The sequence below is a fragment of the Sturnus vulgaris genome, chromosome 3, assembly GCF_052056855.1.
Source record: "Sturnus vulgaris isolate bStuVul1 chromosome 3, bStuVul1.hap1, whole genome shotgun sequence".
NCBI lineage: Eukaryota > Metazoa > Chordata > Aves > Passeriformes > Sturnidae > Sturnus > Sturnus vulgaris.
In genome coordinates this window covers 65,333,246-65,347,268 of record NC_142245.1, presented here as the reverse complement: position 1 = coordinate 65,347,268, position 14,023 = coordinate 65,333,246, and the positions used below count along the sequence as shown (strand labels likewise).

Here is a 14,023-nt window from a genome sequence, read left to right as displayed (position 1 = left end):
AGACACACGCACACATGCACACACAAATAATAGTAAAAAAATATGTGATGTGTATCTCCCGTGGAAATAAACACGCTGCTCCTGGTGTGTACTTTCATGTGTGCACGTAAAGGAAATTGGCCTCAGTAAACAAGGCGGTGTTCACAACGAAAAAGTGGAGAGGGCTTGGGAGGGCTTCCTTTCCTGAGTGGTGGCTAGGAGACAGCAGCCCCAGCATCCAGAAGGTCCACGCTGGTTACCCATTGCCTCTCAGTGCATTTCTGGCTTTTCCTGCAGCGAAACTCCTGGCGCACACCAGGAGCCAACTTGTTGCCTCTGTCTCCGGCGAGCCCAGATCGGGTCACCGTGCCACCCAGGTGCCCCAGTGACCGGGGGCTGTGGGGCGGCTGCTGACTGCCCGTGTATTTGTTTTGTTGCATCAGCAAGAGCGGGCTTCCATGCTCTCTGACTTTCCTCGGGCTGGTCCTTTTTTTTTTTTTTTTTTTTTTTTTTTTTTTGCTGTGCCTTCAATCCTGTCCCTCCTCCTCCCCCAGCTCGGCGCTCTCCGCCCGCAGCGCGCCCCTCCTCCCGGGCTGCCTCCCCTCCCTCTCCCCTCCTCTCGCACAGTCAGAGAGTAGAAAAAAGCTTAAAAGCTTAAAAGCTCTCCCAGTGTTCCAAGTTAGAAAAAACTTTTACGAGGTATCAGCACTTTTCTTTCATTAGTGGGGAAGGAAGGATGAAAAATACAAAGCAGCAGTAGACTTTTAAAGTTTAAATAGACAGGTCTGAGTGCCTGAACGTGCTCTTCCATTTTAGTTTAACCCTCCAAAGAAGTACTCTGATCCATTTTCACTGCTGATCAGCAAGGGTAAGTTGAAAGTTTTCCCTTTTCATCATTTTGTGTATCTTTTTTTTTTCCCCTGAAAACACTTCTTCTTTTTTCTTTTCTTTTTTTCCTTTTTCTCCCCCCCCCCCCCCCCTTAAAAATTCTGTTATTGCGTTGAGGGTTGAACTTGTTTAAAAACACACATCTCTAAACAGCGTAGATTCTCTTAAAGTGCTGAGTTCCAGCTTGGAGGAATTCTTTGCTTGCTTTTGTCACATTTCTATACATTTCTAGAAGTGCTACACTTTTACAACTTGTACCCTTGTTCAGCCGAAGGAGGAACTGCGGCGAAGTTGAGAGCGGGCTGCAGATTTGTTGCTGCTGCTGCTGCGAGAGATCTCTCCCCTCCGCAGCTTTTGGGCTAACTCAGCTCCTTTAAAGAAAAAGCCGAGGTGCGCTTCACTCTCCCCTGCTGTACCAAAATTGCATCAGAAGCTAGTAACAGGGAGACCTTGCCTTGGATGCGTCCCATTCCTCCCCACACGTTTTGCTTTCATATGGAAATCCTGATTGATGCCTGATAGTTTGAGCAGAGCAAGCTTCTTAATTAGATGCCTTGTTAAATGCTGGAGCTACTGACTTTCACGTGGTCTTCCTGATAAGTTTTTTTCCCTTTTTCTTTTAAAATAGATGTGATACAATCCAGACACGGGTTATGGATTTTTAACCTGGTTTGTATATAGTTACTCTGTTTTAGCAACCTCAGTGAGGGATTTTAGAGAAGGAATGTGGGATATCATGATATGCCTTACCACGTTGGCAATGTCTGTGGAAGTCTTGGGTAGATATAAATGAAAGTTGTCTAGGAATGACTGTACATAATCTCCATATGACACATTCCCTGTATAATATCTCAGAGACCTAATTGTCAAAATGCAGAGGAAAAAATACTTTGAGTAGCATCTCTTGGAGAACTAAAAACTTTTTCATGTTGTGAGACTTGGAGTGATTTCTTGTAGCAGTTGTTGCCTGCTGCTCGCCAGTAGTCAAAAAGCAGCACGAGGAAGGAGAGAAAAGAGCCTTCAGCTGAAAGACAGACAAAGCAGAGAGTATCTTATCGAGTAACACACGAATAAGAATATTGTGTCCTTATATGTGTCCTCATATTTTGCCTTGAGATAACCAGCAAGCCTCATCCAGCAGCATATTTCCTCTGAGGATTTCTTTTTCACTTTTGTAAGTGATAGTTATGACGAAAAGCCTGTTAATGAGCACAAAAATGGGACAAGAACACCTTTTTCCTGACGTCCTCGTGTATGCGCGTGTGTGTGTGTGCACAGAGGGAGCGAGTTAGAGGAGTTTGCATGAAGCTTTCATCCTGCCATTTTTAACATCTGGACAGCACACTACGCGGCCGAATTTAAGCCTCTAGTCTTTGGGATGTTTACTGAAGTGTTTCCTTCAGAAACTTCAAAGCCAAACATTGGCGCTGACCCACGATACCTAACAAGCTTTCGAATGGGAGAAAGGCAAGGAGCAGGCTGGGATGAGGAGAGGGAAGAGAGGGATGGGCACAAGGGATTTGATTTGCAACATAAAGCTGAATGCTTATACGCACAGGAGCACAGACAGATTCAACACTCTAAAGTTATCTCAGCTCTCATATTATGCAAGCCCAAGAGATTAATTTTATTTGTCTCTGCAATGAACCAGGGCCAAGGATTCCTGTGGGTATGGGGAAGGTTAGAGGACATTGAGCAATGCATCTGTTTCATTAGATACATTGCTCTCTTCCCCCCAATCTCTGGTATCTCCTTCCCATGTTACTCACTGAACTTGTCTCATGTAGAGGCACCTGGGCTGTTGTTTGTGCCATTTATTGTATTTAGACATTCAGATTTCAAGATCCTCAAGCAGGAGCATCAGAGGGCCTGCTGCCCCTCAGGGAATTCAGCGTTCCTTCCCTTAATTCCAAAGTGAGTCAGGAGAGGGATGAATCTGAGCATTAACACAGAGGATAGACCTGACTTGTACGACTAGAGAATGTCTAAGAAAGTGCCAACAGTTGCTTTTGCAAATATGCTTTAAAATTAAATTAGGTGTGAAGGGTACAAGAAGGGAAAGGCAGAGGCTATGGGGTAGATCTGGTAGTGACTGACCACCAGCAGTACTGGCAGACAAAGGAAAAACCACGGTTGTGACACTTTAGAGTCTACTTACTGCAACCATTTTGTGTGTAACCCTAGTCTGGTGGATGAAATGAACTGAAGCTCATCTGCAGACCTGTATATGAACTATACCTTCCCAAGGGAATGTCTGCAAGGCATTTGCTTATTTTTATAAGATTTTGGAAAGCTAGCCTTTCCTGTTCCAAAAAGTCCAAATTCAATGAGTTTGGGACATCTCAGTTGCTTTGTCTGCAACGGATGTTACTTTTGGGAAATGCTCAACCTGATTTGTGTTCAGGGTCCAGAGCACAGGTGTGTCTGAGCACAAATAAAAAAGATAGAAAAAGTTGCAAAACCCAAAGCTTTGGCCTGTTTCCCAATTACTTCAATCCCATGTTAGAACCCACTCTAACCCTTGCTGCTCTTCCATCCTCTAGCATGTGACCTTCTAATACTGTAGTCAGACCTAGGACATTACCATAGCACTGAGTTTGCATTATTCTTTGTGGAAAATATGAACCAGATGACATGATGAATGCTGTCCATAAAAAATAGTTCTAGAATTTCTTAATTGTGGCTTACAAATCAAATGTCTTATATATGTGGTCATCCCAAACCCATGAAGATGAATGCTGTCAGATCTCCTGCTGCTCTACGTATTTTTTTCCCCTGCCTTTACCCACACACAGTAGGAGCTGCAAGAAATCCATTTTTTAAGGACTGCTATATTTTAATGCGAGGCCAGCATTAGTCTGCCTCAGAGAAGGTTATGATCCTGTAAAGTATTAATATCAATAGGAACTCAAGGAATGCACATGCTCATCATCAGCCATATCCTTCAACTCCTGAAGTACTGAATTTGTATCAATTGAATAGGCCAGCCTGTGTCATTCAGTGGGCTCATTTAAAGAATTTGGAAGTCTTAAAACAAGCTAAAGTCCAGAAGGCTAAAGAGCTATTTTTAAGGGTTGTCTGCCAACCATTTCAAACTACTTACAAAGCTAAGTACCTGTTTGATACAAAACCTCTTTTTATACCTGGTAAACAGATTTGTAATCAGTTAATAAAACTGGTCTTTCAGTGCCCTGAAAGTAAACAAGTTAGATCCGATGAATGAATTTTCTCTACAACAAAGCAAAGTACTGTGTTTCATAAAGCAATGGAATCCACTTAAGAAAAGGAATAATATATTTGTGCCACCACAAGGTTATCTGATTAACAGTACAATGTTTTGAATTGATGTGGGGTTTTTTATCACTGGCAAAGGCTAGCATGTAACTGATCTCTTTTTTAAAAAGTTGCTTTTCAGAACTATGTATGAGTAATTCAAGCATGGAATGTTTCCTCCTGGAGTTTATATTGCCAGCGGACACAAATGGAACCTAGCAATTTTGCATGCTGAAGCAAATTAAAAAATAGGTAGTAAATTCTCCAAATATTGCAGGTGTGGGATTAAGTAGGTCAAAACTGAAATAAATCATGTTGCATTAATGAACCAGAGAGGAGTGTAATTAGAAAACAAACAACACATAACTGCCTAGAAATAACATATCCTCTGTTTTCTTAATCAGGCTTTCAATCTGAAATAACATTTAGACAGTAAAAATGTACGTTGAGTCTGAGGAAAGTCTGTTAACCCAATAGTTTCTAGTCACTGGAAAACTGACTAATTAAATCAAGAAGCTGTTACTTGAAAAAGGCTCCTTCTGTCCGCTTGCACTTTTAGGACATGGAACAAATAGCTTGCCTTTAAAACAAACTTCACGTGTTGTATAGTTACAGGCTGTTCTCTGTTTTAACAATCCCTGCCTGAGGAGGAACGTGGTCACATTTCATTCCAGCCTTTCCACGGACCTCCACACTTCTCTGCCTGACTCCTTCTCTGCTGCTCCAGCCCAAAAAGACAAATTCACTTTTCCTGGGAAGGATGAAAGCTGAGGATGGCTGAGGAGATGTGTCAGAGACAAATATGCTCTGTCTGCTCCTGCCGGCAGAGGCTTCCAGTTTTAAAAATTTTAAAATGGCCCTGATCCTTTGATGGGGCTTCATTCATGAGAAGAGCTAATTACATGAGGAAGGGTCAACAGGCTGCAGTGCCTGAACTTCAGAGCCAGCTGTTTAGGCAGATGGAGGAAATGGCCCTGAGATATTTTTCAGGGCTTTAAAGATAATTGGTGTCTCAGAGCTATCAGAACGAGTGCTTTAAATACTCGTCTCCCATTGCTCTCTCAGACTCGGTGGCAGGAATGGTGTGTTTTTATTTGGCATCTATTGTTATGTTTGCGTTTGCCAGCTTTATAATCTTGTGTTCCCAGCGACTCACTGCTTCTTGAAAGCAAGTCTCCTTGGTACTAAAATTTCCTATTTTATGAATTATCCAAAAAGTGCATGTTCTTCATAAAATGACCTTCAGTAGGGAATATATCCATGATGCAGTTGAGAGGAAATCATTTGGACATTATCAAAACTGTTAATACCAGGAAGGGATTACTCAGCATCCATGGAACAAATATCTATGCCCAGCAGCATTCCCTTTTAAAGGGAAACTTCGTGATTATTTTTCCTTTTAAGTTCCTGGTTTCATGTGGTTTCATGCTTTTTCATGTCGGGCAAGTTAAAATATAAGTTTTTATAAGATTGCCATTCTCCAGTTGATAAAAATCTATAGTGAAAATCGTTTTCCCTAGGAATCTAGAACATCAAGCAAACTATTTCATTTCTTTCATCCTGTGTATTTCCAGATATCCTGAGAGGCTGTCTGTGTCCTAGAAACGCACGCTTTAAAACTCAAGTCAGGAAACTAAACTTGCAGTGTTCAACACTTGGAATGCAAACTGCAAGCCAGGAGTCACCTTACAAACAGAGCATATTTACCTTTTTTTTTCTTGCTAAAACTTTTCCTTTCAAAACAAAGATGGAATTTAAATACAAAAAGATGCAAACACAAACCTGAAACTCCAATGAATTAAGCAAATCACAGATAAACAGGAAACCAGTTCCTCCAATATGTAACATGATCTTAGCTGTGCTTCATGTATTTACTAGTTTTCATTCCTTCATAGAACTATAGGTAAAGAATGGTTTCTTTGATCTTTTTGATGCAAATACTAATGTATAAGCTCAATTTAGACAAACACTTTTTCTGAAGTTGTCAAGTTGACTTGGCATCATTAGGAATTATACTCTTAAACGTATTACATGCTATGAAGTGATAGGCAGGAGCTCAGTTTAATATTGCTGAGTAGGAAAAACTGTGTATTTTGCAAAGGTAGAATTTTAGGTATGTGACCCTAATATTAATTTAAGGTAACCTATTGTATTTAGGTTATGCTGTAGTTTGCTTTTTTAGTATCTGAAAGAGTGAACATTAAAATTACATTGAATGATCAATCCACACTGAAATGTAGAAACCTTTCATATATTCCTAGCATATTTAGGCAGTGCTACTACTTTGTTCCACACCCTGCTTCAGCTGTGTGTCACAGCTCTTTTTCACCTGAGGCTGGTGTCAGTCATTGAACTGAGGCTACCATCAAGGAAGCTGTGTCAGCCACAGTGGTCACTGAGCGTTATGGACTTCCTGAAAACTGGAGTGAAATTTGGAACTTTTTCAATTGTGCTCTGAGACATTATATGTTCCTTTCTCTTTTCAGTTTCCCTGACTTCCCACTTCACTGCAGACTAACTAAAACTCCAGTTTCTCTTCAGATTGTGTAAAATACATTAATTACACAAAGCTGACACCACTGCTCTATTAGCATTGATCAGTGATTTAGTGCATCAAAGGTACTAAAACTCTGACCTAACCTTTGCTATTTTTTTCCTTTGTGTCCTTGTTTAGCTAGCATCCTGTGAAGATGGGTGATTGGAGTGCCTTGGGAAAACTTCTTGACAAAGTTCAAGCCTATTCTACTGCAGGAGGGAAAGTGTGGCTGTCTGTCCTCTTCATTTTCCGAATCTTGCTATTGGGAACAGCAGTCGAATCTGCCTGGGGAGATGAGCAGTCTGCATTCCGGTGTAACACTCAACAGCCTGGTTGTGAGAACGTCTGCTATGACAAGTCTTTTCCTATCTCCCATGTGCGCTTTTGGGTTCTGCAGATCATATTTGTGTCTGTACCTACCCTTTTGTACCTGGCACATGTGTTCTATGTTATGAGGAAAGAAGAGAAACTGAACAAAAGAGAAGAAGAGCTTAAGGTAGTCGCAAACGATGGTGTGAATGTGGATATGCATCTCAAGCAAATAGAAATTAAGAAATTCAAGTACGGTATCGAAGAGCATGGCAAAGTGAAGATGCGTGGGGGACTGCTCCGTACTTATATCATCAGCATCCTGTTTAAATCTGTCTTCGAGGTGGCTTTCTTGCTGATACAGTGGTACATTTATGGGTTTAGCCTGAATGCCATCTACACCTGTGAGCGAGACCCATGCCCTCACCGAGTGGACTGCTTCCTCTCCCGTCCAACTGAGAAAACCATCTTCATCCTCTTCATGCTGGTGGTGTCCTTGGTGTCTCTTGCCTTGAACATCATTGAGCTCTTTTACGTGTTCTTCAAGGGTGTCAAGGATCGTGTGAAAGGGAAAACCGACCCCTACTCCCACAGCGGTGCCATGAGCCCTTCCAAGGACTGTGGCTCCCCCAAATATGCTTATTACAATGGCTGCTCGTCACCGACCGCCCCCTTGTCTCCCATGTCTCCCCCAGGCTACAAGCTTGTTACTGGAGACAGGAACAATTCCTCCTGTCGTAACTACAATAAGCAAGCCAGCGAGCAAAACTGGGCCAACTACAGTGCGGAGCAGAACAGAATGGGGCAGGCTGGCAGCACCATCTCCAACTCGCACGCCCAGCCCTTCGACTTCTCCGACGAGCACCAGAACACGAAAAAACTGGCATCAGGACATGAGCTGCAGCCCCTCACCATTGTGGACCAGAGGCCTCCCAGCAGAGCCAGCAGCCGAGCCAGCAGCAGGCCTCGACCTGATGACCTGGAGATCTAAGCTTCTTGATGCAGTACTTGCTCAACTACGAAACGACGTGCGTTGGAAGATGCCGTCAGTGCTGATCTTGTTCCAGTGGAGGTGGTACTTAACAGTCTCAAGCAGGAGATTTTAACAATCATTAAAAAAAGAAAAAAAAAAAAAAGCAAAACAAACAAGCAAACAAACAAGCAAACAAACTTTTAAAATACTTGCTGGTTCTTTGGGGGGTGTGGGGTTGGTGTGGGGTGGTACAGTACACATTGATATTTAATGTAGCTGGTTTAAAGAATTTAAATGCTAAAAAAAAAGGAAAAAAGGTAGTACTAAGGTAAAGGGCTGTTTTTCTAGAAAGGCTGTAAATATCTGAGTGTATGTGTATGTGTGTATTATCATGTTTGTTTCTAAAGAATCTTCTGTAATACTAAAACCCAATAATAACTGAACTCACATTTGTCAGGGTGAAGTGCTACCTGAAGATGAAAACATTTTTTCCTATTCAACAAGCAAAAAAGTCCAGGATTGCCTCTGATCATTTCCCTGTCAAGAACATTCCATTCTTAGAAAGTGCACTTTGAAGGTAAACTTTCCTACATGGTCCTCTGGGTTGTTGGAAGGCTCCTGTGAGGACAATTTACAGTCTTAGAGTCGTTCAATTCAAATTTCAGGCATGGCCCACCAAGAAATAGTTTGGTCACCTGCTCTTCCAGCCCTTCATGCAGGTGTATTGTGTGATGTGCGTAAATGGGATGGCTCCACGCATGTGGAACCAGCAAGGACACAGTTGCCCACAGCGATACTTGTGTCCTGCTACTTATATAGAGTCTCTTTAGTATTATATAAAACACAGTTTGCTGCCACTTGCAGATTTAAGCATCAAGACAAGCAAGAAACTGCCTTTAGTGAAATTTATCACACCTTTATGTGTACTAAGGGTGTACGTATGTGTGTGGATGTGGAGGCAAAGGTATACACAAAACACCCTCAGAAACATAGGCTGAGAAATAAACGCACACAGGTTACTTGCAGTTGACACTTTCTCATGGATGTTGTGAAGATGTGGGCCACTATGGTGTTTACATTCTCTGGTTCCTTCAATGTAAGTGAAGCACACGTTGTTATATTTTTTTAATTCTATAAAATATTTTCCATGTATCCTAAATGGATGCTCTTTTAAAAATAAATAATAAAAAAAAAAAACTAAAGGGCCTAATCCTGGATGTCTTGCTCTGGAAAATCTCTCTTTAAAGCTATTGGGAGTTTTGCCTCAACAAATCTGCAGGATCAAGCCCAAAATGTAGCGAACCATGTTCTTGCTGGCATGAATGATTTTCTTTTTTAGAAGGTAGGAGTGGGAAAGACCCTTTAGGTCATCTAGCCAATCTCCCTGATAGGTAATAATGATGCTTGAATGATAGAAGATGTAGTACTGTAAGCAAGCTTTAGTCTTTTATGTGAGAAACTTAGAAGAAGTGCTTTGTGCTGGATTAATAATAAAATATGCCTGAATGGCTTTTGCAGTAACTGGTATTTTTCTTGTTCTAAATATTCACATTTACTGAACTGCAATGTCCACTGAGTTTGACGGTTAGGTCTTTCTAGATGGCTCTAGCAACTTTAGTGTTTACAGTTAGGTTATGTTTGAAATGCAAGTGAAGTTGAAAGAATTTTTAAAGAGTACAACTCTAACTAATTTATTTGAAATATATGCTAAAGAAATCTACCAGTTTCTTCAAATGCATAGCCTCTTAGCTGAACACAGATTGACCAAGGAAATACATAGCTTGGTTTCATTTTGCAGTAACACAGATAAATTGTTTCATTTAATACATTAGATTAATTTGTTTGACATTCCATGTTAAACTACTGTTGTCTTCAACTTCATTGCATGTATGCAACCATAGTTTGTCAGATCATGTTGTCTGGAGAACATTAGTCAATAAAGTTTTAATTTAGTATAAATACATTTTCTAATTGTCTTTTACTGTTTCATATGTCCATATATATCTTTAGTTTCAGTCTGATAATCCAAACTCATTCCTGCCTTGTTCGCTTTTTCCCCAGTCACTCTCCATTTCAGAAGCGTTCTTTATTTAATCCATCTGGATTTTCTTTGAACTGAAATTCCACAGGGCCACATTCAGACACCCTCACAACAACTGGAAAAACAAGCATTGTCTCTGCCACTCCTGAAACAAAGTAATGTTCAGCATAAACAAATCTTGCCAGGAGTCTCAGAAAATGTATATTTATTTGCAAACTATTATAAAAATGATAGTACTAAAATATTGTCACATAATTTTTCAAGCAATTTTTATATATGGCTTAGGTTTAACATTATGAAATAATTTAATCTAGTTTACGTTTCCCCATGCCATCAGATTGCTCAAGTAATAGTCAGTTTCAATTTCTGAAATTAAAACCTAATTTCTTCAAACTCAATACGACAAATGCACTGATTTTGATAAGGCTGGGATTTTGCATATTGCCTCTCTTTCTTCACCCTTTGCATCCCCATCACTAATAAAGTCATACAGTGCTTGGCTTTTCAGGATTGAACTCTAGATCTAAGGTGGTTCATATCCTTGTTTTATTTGAAAAATCAAAATATAATGGTCATGTGGTTATCATAAAAGTTTTTACTTTCAAACTCGCTTGTTACTTTAAGTCAGAATTCTTTCTCTTCTTATTAGTAAAGATGGGGGAAAAGCAGTACAGTGGTAGTGGATTTACAGCTCTGAGAGATGCTACAGGAGGACCAGCACAAGTAATGACTCCTTGAAGTTTTTCTTAAATAATAACAATGAGTCATATTTAAGCTGGCTTGTCCTAGTTTGTCTGTACAAATGGAAGGGCATTCCAATCATTTTGTAAGGATCATGCCCTTGGAAAGGTGGACACTGAAACATTCAGAGAAGGGCTCACCCTGAGATAAAATGTAGTGTCTCCTAGACAGACTGATTGTCAGGTATGTCTCATGGGGCGTCTTGGACAACTGAAATAATTTAGTGCTTCAGTGCCAAGGCTCTCAGTGATTTTTTTTGGTGGTAATGCATGTGTGTGCATGTGTAGGGTAAAGACTTCCCAGAGACATTTCTCCCACTTAGATTTATTGCTGTGAACGGCATTTAAAATACACTTCAAAGTCATCATAATTTTGTATGCCATTCATTTAGCTCTTTATGCTTTTTCTCTCAGTGCATCCCTGCAGCAGCATTTGCTTTGTCTGCAGATGACACAAAATAAGCTGTGATACAATGCTAGTGCACACTTCTCAGCCCTTGTGGAAGGATATGTTAGATATTGACTTCAAACTGGAAAATATGCAAAAATACAATCTCTGAAGGTAATAAAAACAAAGACATAAAACCTAAATTCACATCCTGTTAATTATTTAAAAATTGTGTTTTGTGTTTTGTGTAGCAGTATTTTGCAAAAAAGGCAAATCATCTTAAGGCCTCCACCCTGTGCCAGTAATTTGAAAACTTTTCAAAGAGTAAAGTTAGAAGGAAAAGTTACAGACAGCCTAAAATCTATATGCATATCATGTAATTTCAAGATGTTTTAAATACAGTGAGCACACACTGAAGGTTATTTCCTAATTTAGAAATTCTGTTTCCATATTTAAAGTGGAAACTGCAGTAATAGTTTGAGAACCGGAACAAATTATGGGAGTGTACCTGTCTCACCCACTGAAATCCATGATTTTTTAGCAATGTACTTGTGTCACTGGTCCAGAACCACACCTCCCACATCTGTCTGCAGCACTCCTGTGCTACTCAGCAGTAGCACACTGGCTCAGCTGTGCACTACCACCATGCTGCCTTTCCCTCAAAGTTTCTCTACAGCTTGTTATTGATTAAAACAGAGGGGAAAAAAAAAAAGAAAGTGATGTAAGAAGTAGAGTTTTTCAAGTCAGTTGTAGGAGTTTTGTAGGAGTTCTGAAGTTACCTTGACTACTTAGTCCAGAGTTCTGAATATGTCAGATCAAAACCTCCTCCAGTTTTGGTGGTGTCTGTTCTGTTCTGCTGAGACAGAATTACTTTTAATTTTTCTTATAATTCCTCCATGACTATCACTGCTCCCTTTTCAAGATTTTAAATAAAATAGGGCAGAAAATAATTTACCTTCCTCCTGTAGAATTTTTCCCTTTTGTTTAACCCTAATCTAAACCTAACAGGATGGAGAGTTCTACTGAGCTTGACAAACATTTTTTTAATGCACTGTATTAATCAAATACTCAGATTTGCCATAATCTCCTTGAAGATGTTATAACTTCTCATACTGCTCATGAGAAATCATGCTTCTCCAGCCATTTGCAGTTAGATCTACCAAAGAACTCAGATGACAGAGGCGGGGTGGATGGCCCTTGAGGGTTTCTCTGACAAAAACACAGTCCTTTGAGGATACAGAGCTACTTCTTACATTGCTTTCATTTCTACTGTCAACATAGACCATAAGGTCAGAAACATAAGTCATGTCTGAGGAATCACTGCCTGGATGTATTATCTGCCTCAGTTGCATGAAACTATTTGAGTGTCCTCCATTTTATTTTAACTCATTCTAGCATAATGGCTCCAGAAACATGGGGCTGTAAAATCGGCTCTGCAAAGGGATGACTGCCTTTCCCTGACTTAAGTGATGTGTTTTTGACTGTGCCCAAGGATATATTCACACCCAGACTCTGCCAGTCCTGGAAAAGTGTGTCAGAAGTAAATTACATGATGCTAGCACATCACTAGATTGAAACAGGAAGAGCTTATTTGTTCCTGTTCCTATTTAAAAGGTATTTTGATAGACACAGAAGAAGAAGAAAAAAAAAAGAACGCTTGCCTTAAACTTATCTTAAATACTTCCTAACCTGGAGCTCTACCAAAGACCCTATGAAGATGATGTGGATGTAAACATGTTGAGCATTATCAATGGATACCATGAATATAAACAGTTTAAATAGATCCAGTTGGTCAGTAATGTGGTAAAACCAGCCTCCTCTAAAATGGCTGCCATCACTCTTTGTGCCTGGTAGCCAAAATGCTGAATCTGGCTTCCTAGCTTTCTGGTATTTGAAATGCAAAAGCACCTTGGACAAAGGCAGGCATGTTTTTACAGTGATTGTTTTGCTTGTTTTAACTCCTTGTATGTGCTGGAGAAGCTGAGTGCTGGGAGCTGGAGGCAGAGAATCTGGGACAGCCTGTACTGGGTTAGTAAATACACAGCCAGGGGAATCATTGGTGAAAAGTAATGGCTTTTTGGGGATTGTAGGCTCTGCCTTAAAAAAGTCTCTGCTGCTGCGTTGAGGAAATTTGCACAACAAAATGAGACATGTTAACTTAGATCAGTATAAAAGGGAAAATGTTCAGACATTTAAATTGCTCCTTGAAACAAGCTTAGACCACAGTGACATGCTTCCCATTAGAACTGACAGAAAATGCTCACATGAGTTCCAGGATTTCAGTCATTTAAATCAATGTTAAAATTCTTTTCAACATCAAACATAAACAGATTGGACCCAGAAAGATATATTATGACATTTAATTTTCATTTATTTAACTGCAGGGGGAAAGCTGATGAGTATAAGCTATGAAATCTTGGATGGTGACTATTTAAATATGTGTAATCATACTATTTCCTCACACTGTCTTTTTACTGTAACTTGGTCTAGAGGCAAATTTATGAAAAGTAGTCTAAATGTTTGCGTTTTTTACTAAGAGACATGAATTCTGTAAATGTGATTAAATACATTTATATGACGTCCATGTCAAATTTATGCAGGATTACATAAGGGAGTGCAAGGTAATATATAACATGCATATAGCTCTTCTGGGTTAGGCAGCGGGGGAGTGAAATCTTAACTTTGTTTCTCCTCATCCTTGTTAGAAAGTTTTTCATATCCCAAACACTTGAGCAGTTTCTCTGGGAACTTTGCTTGGGTGGGGTCTTTTCATCCTTGTCCCCCTTCTTCTTTTCCCATTTATAGTATAAATTCCATATTGGAAAACAGAAGTGGTCCCAAATACATAAATAAATGCAATCACAGTTGATAACAAAACATTGCAATCGGAGAATAG

The 14,023-nt window shown here is 40.0% G+C and overlaps 1 protein-coding gene across 1 annotated transcript; it reads left to right on the top strand.

Moving 5' to 3' along the window:
- The first annotated feature begins 688 nt into the window (after positions 1-688).
- On the top strand, positions 689-9,917 carry GJA1 (gap junction protein alpha 1). Its single transcript, XM_014876717.2, has 2 exons — positions 689-847; positions 6,815-9,917. The coding sequence occupies exon 2, from the start codon at positions 6,831-6,833 to the stop codon at positions 7,974-7,976; it is 1,146 nt and encodes a 381-aa protein (XP_014732203.1). The 5' UTR covers positions 689-847; positions 6,815-6,830; the 3' UTR covers positions 7,977-9,917.
- Positions 9,918-14,023: the final 4,106 nt, after the last annotated feature.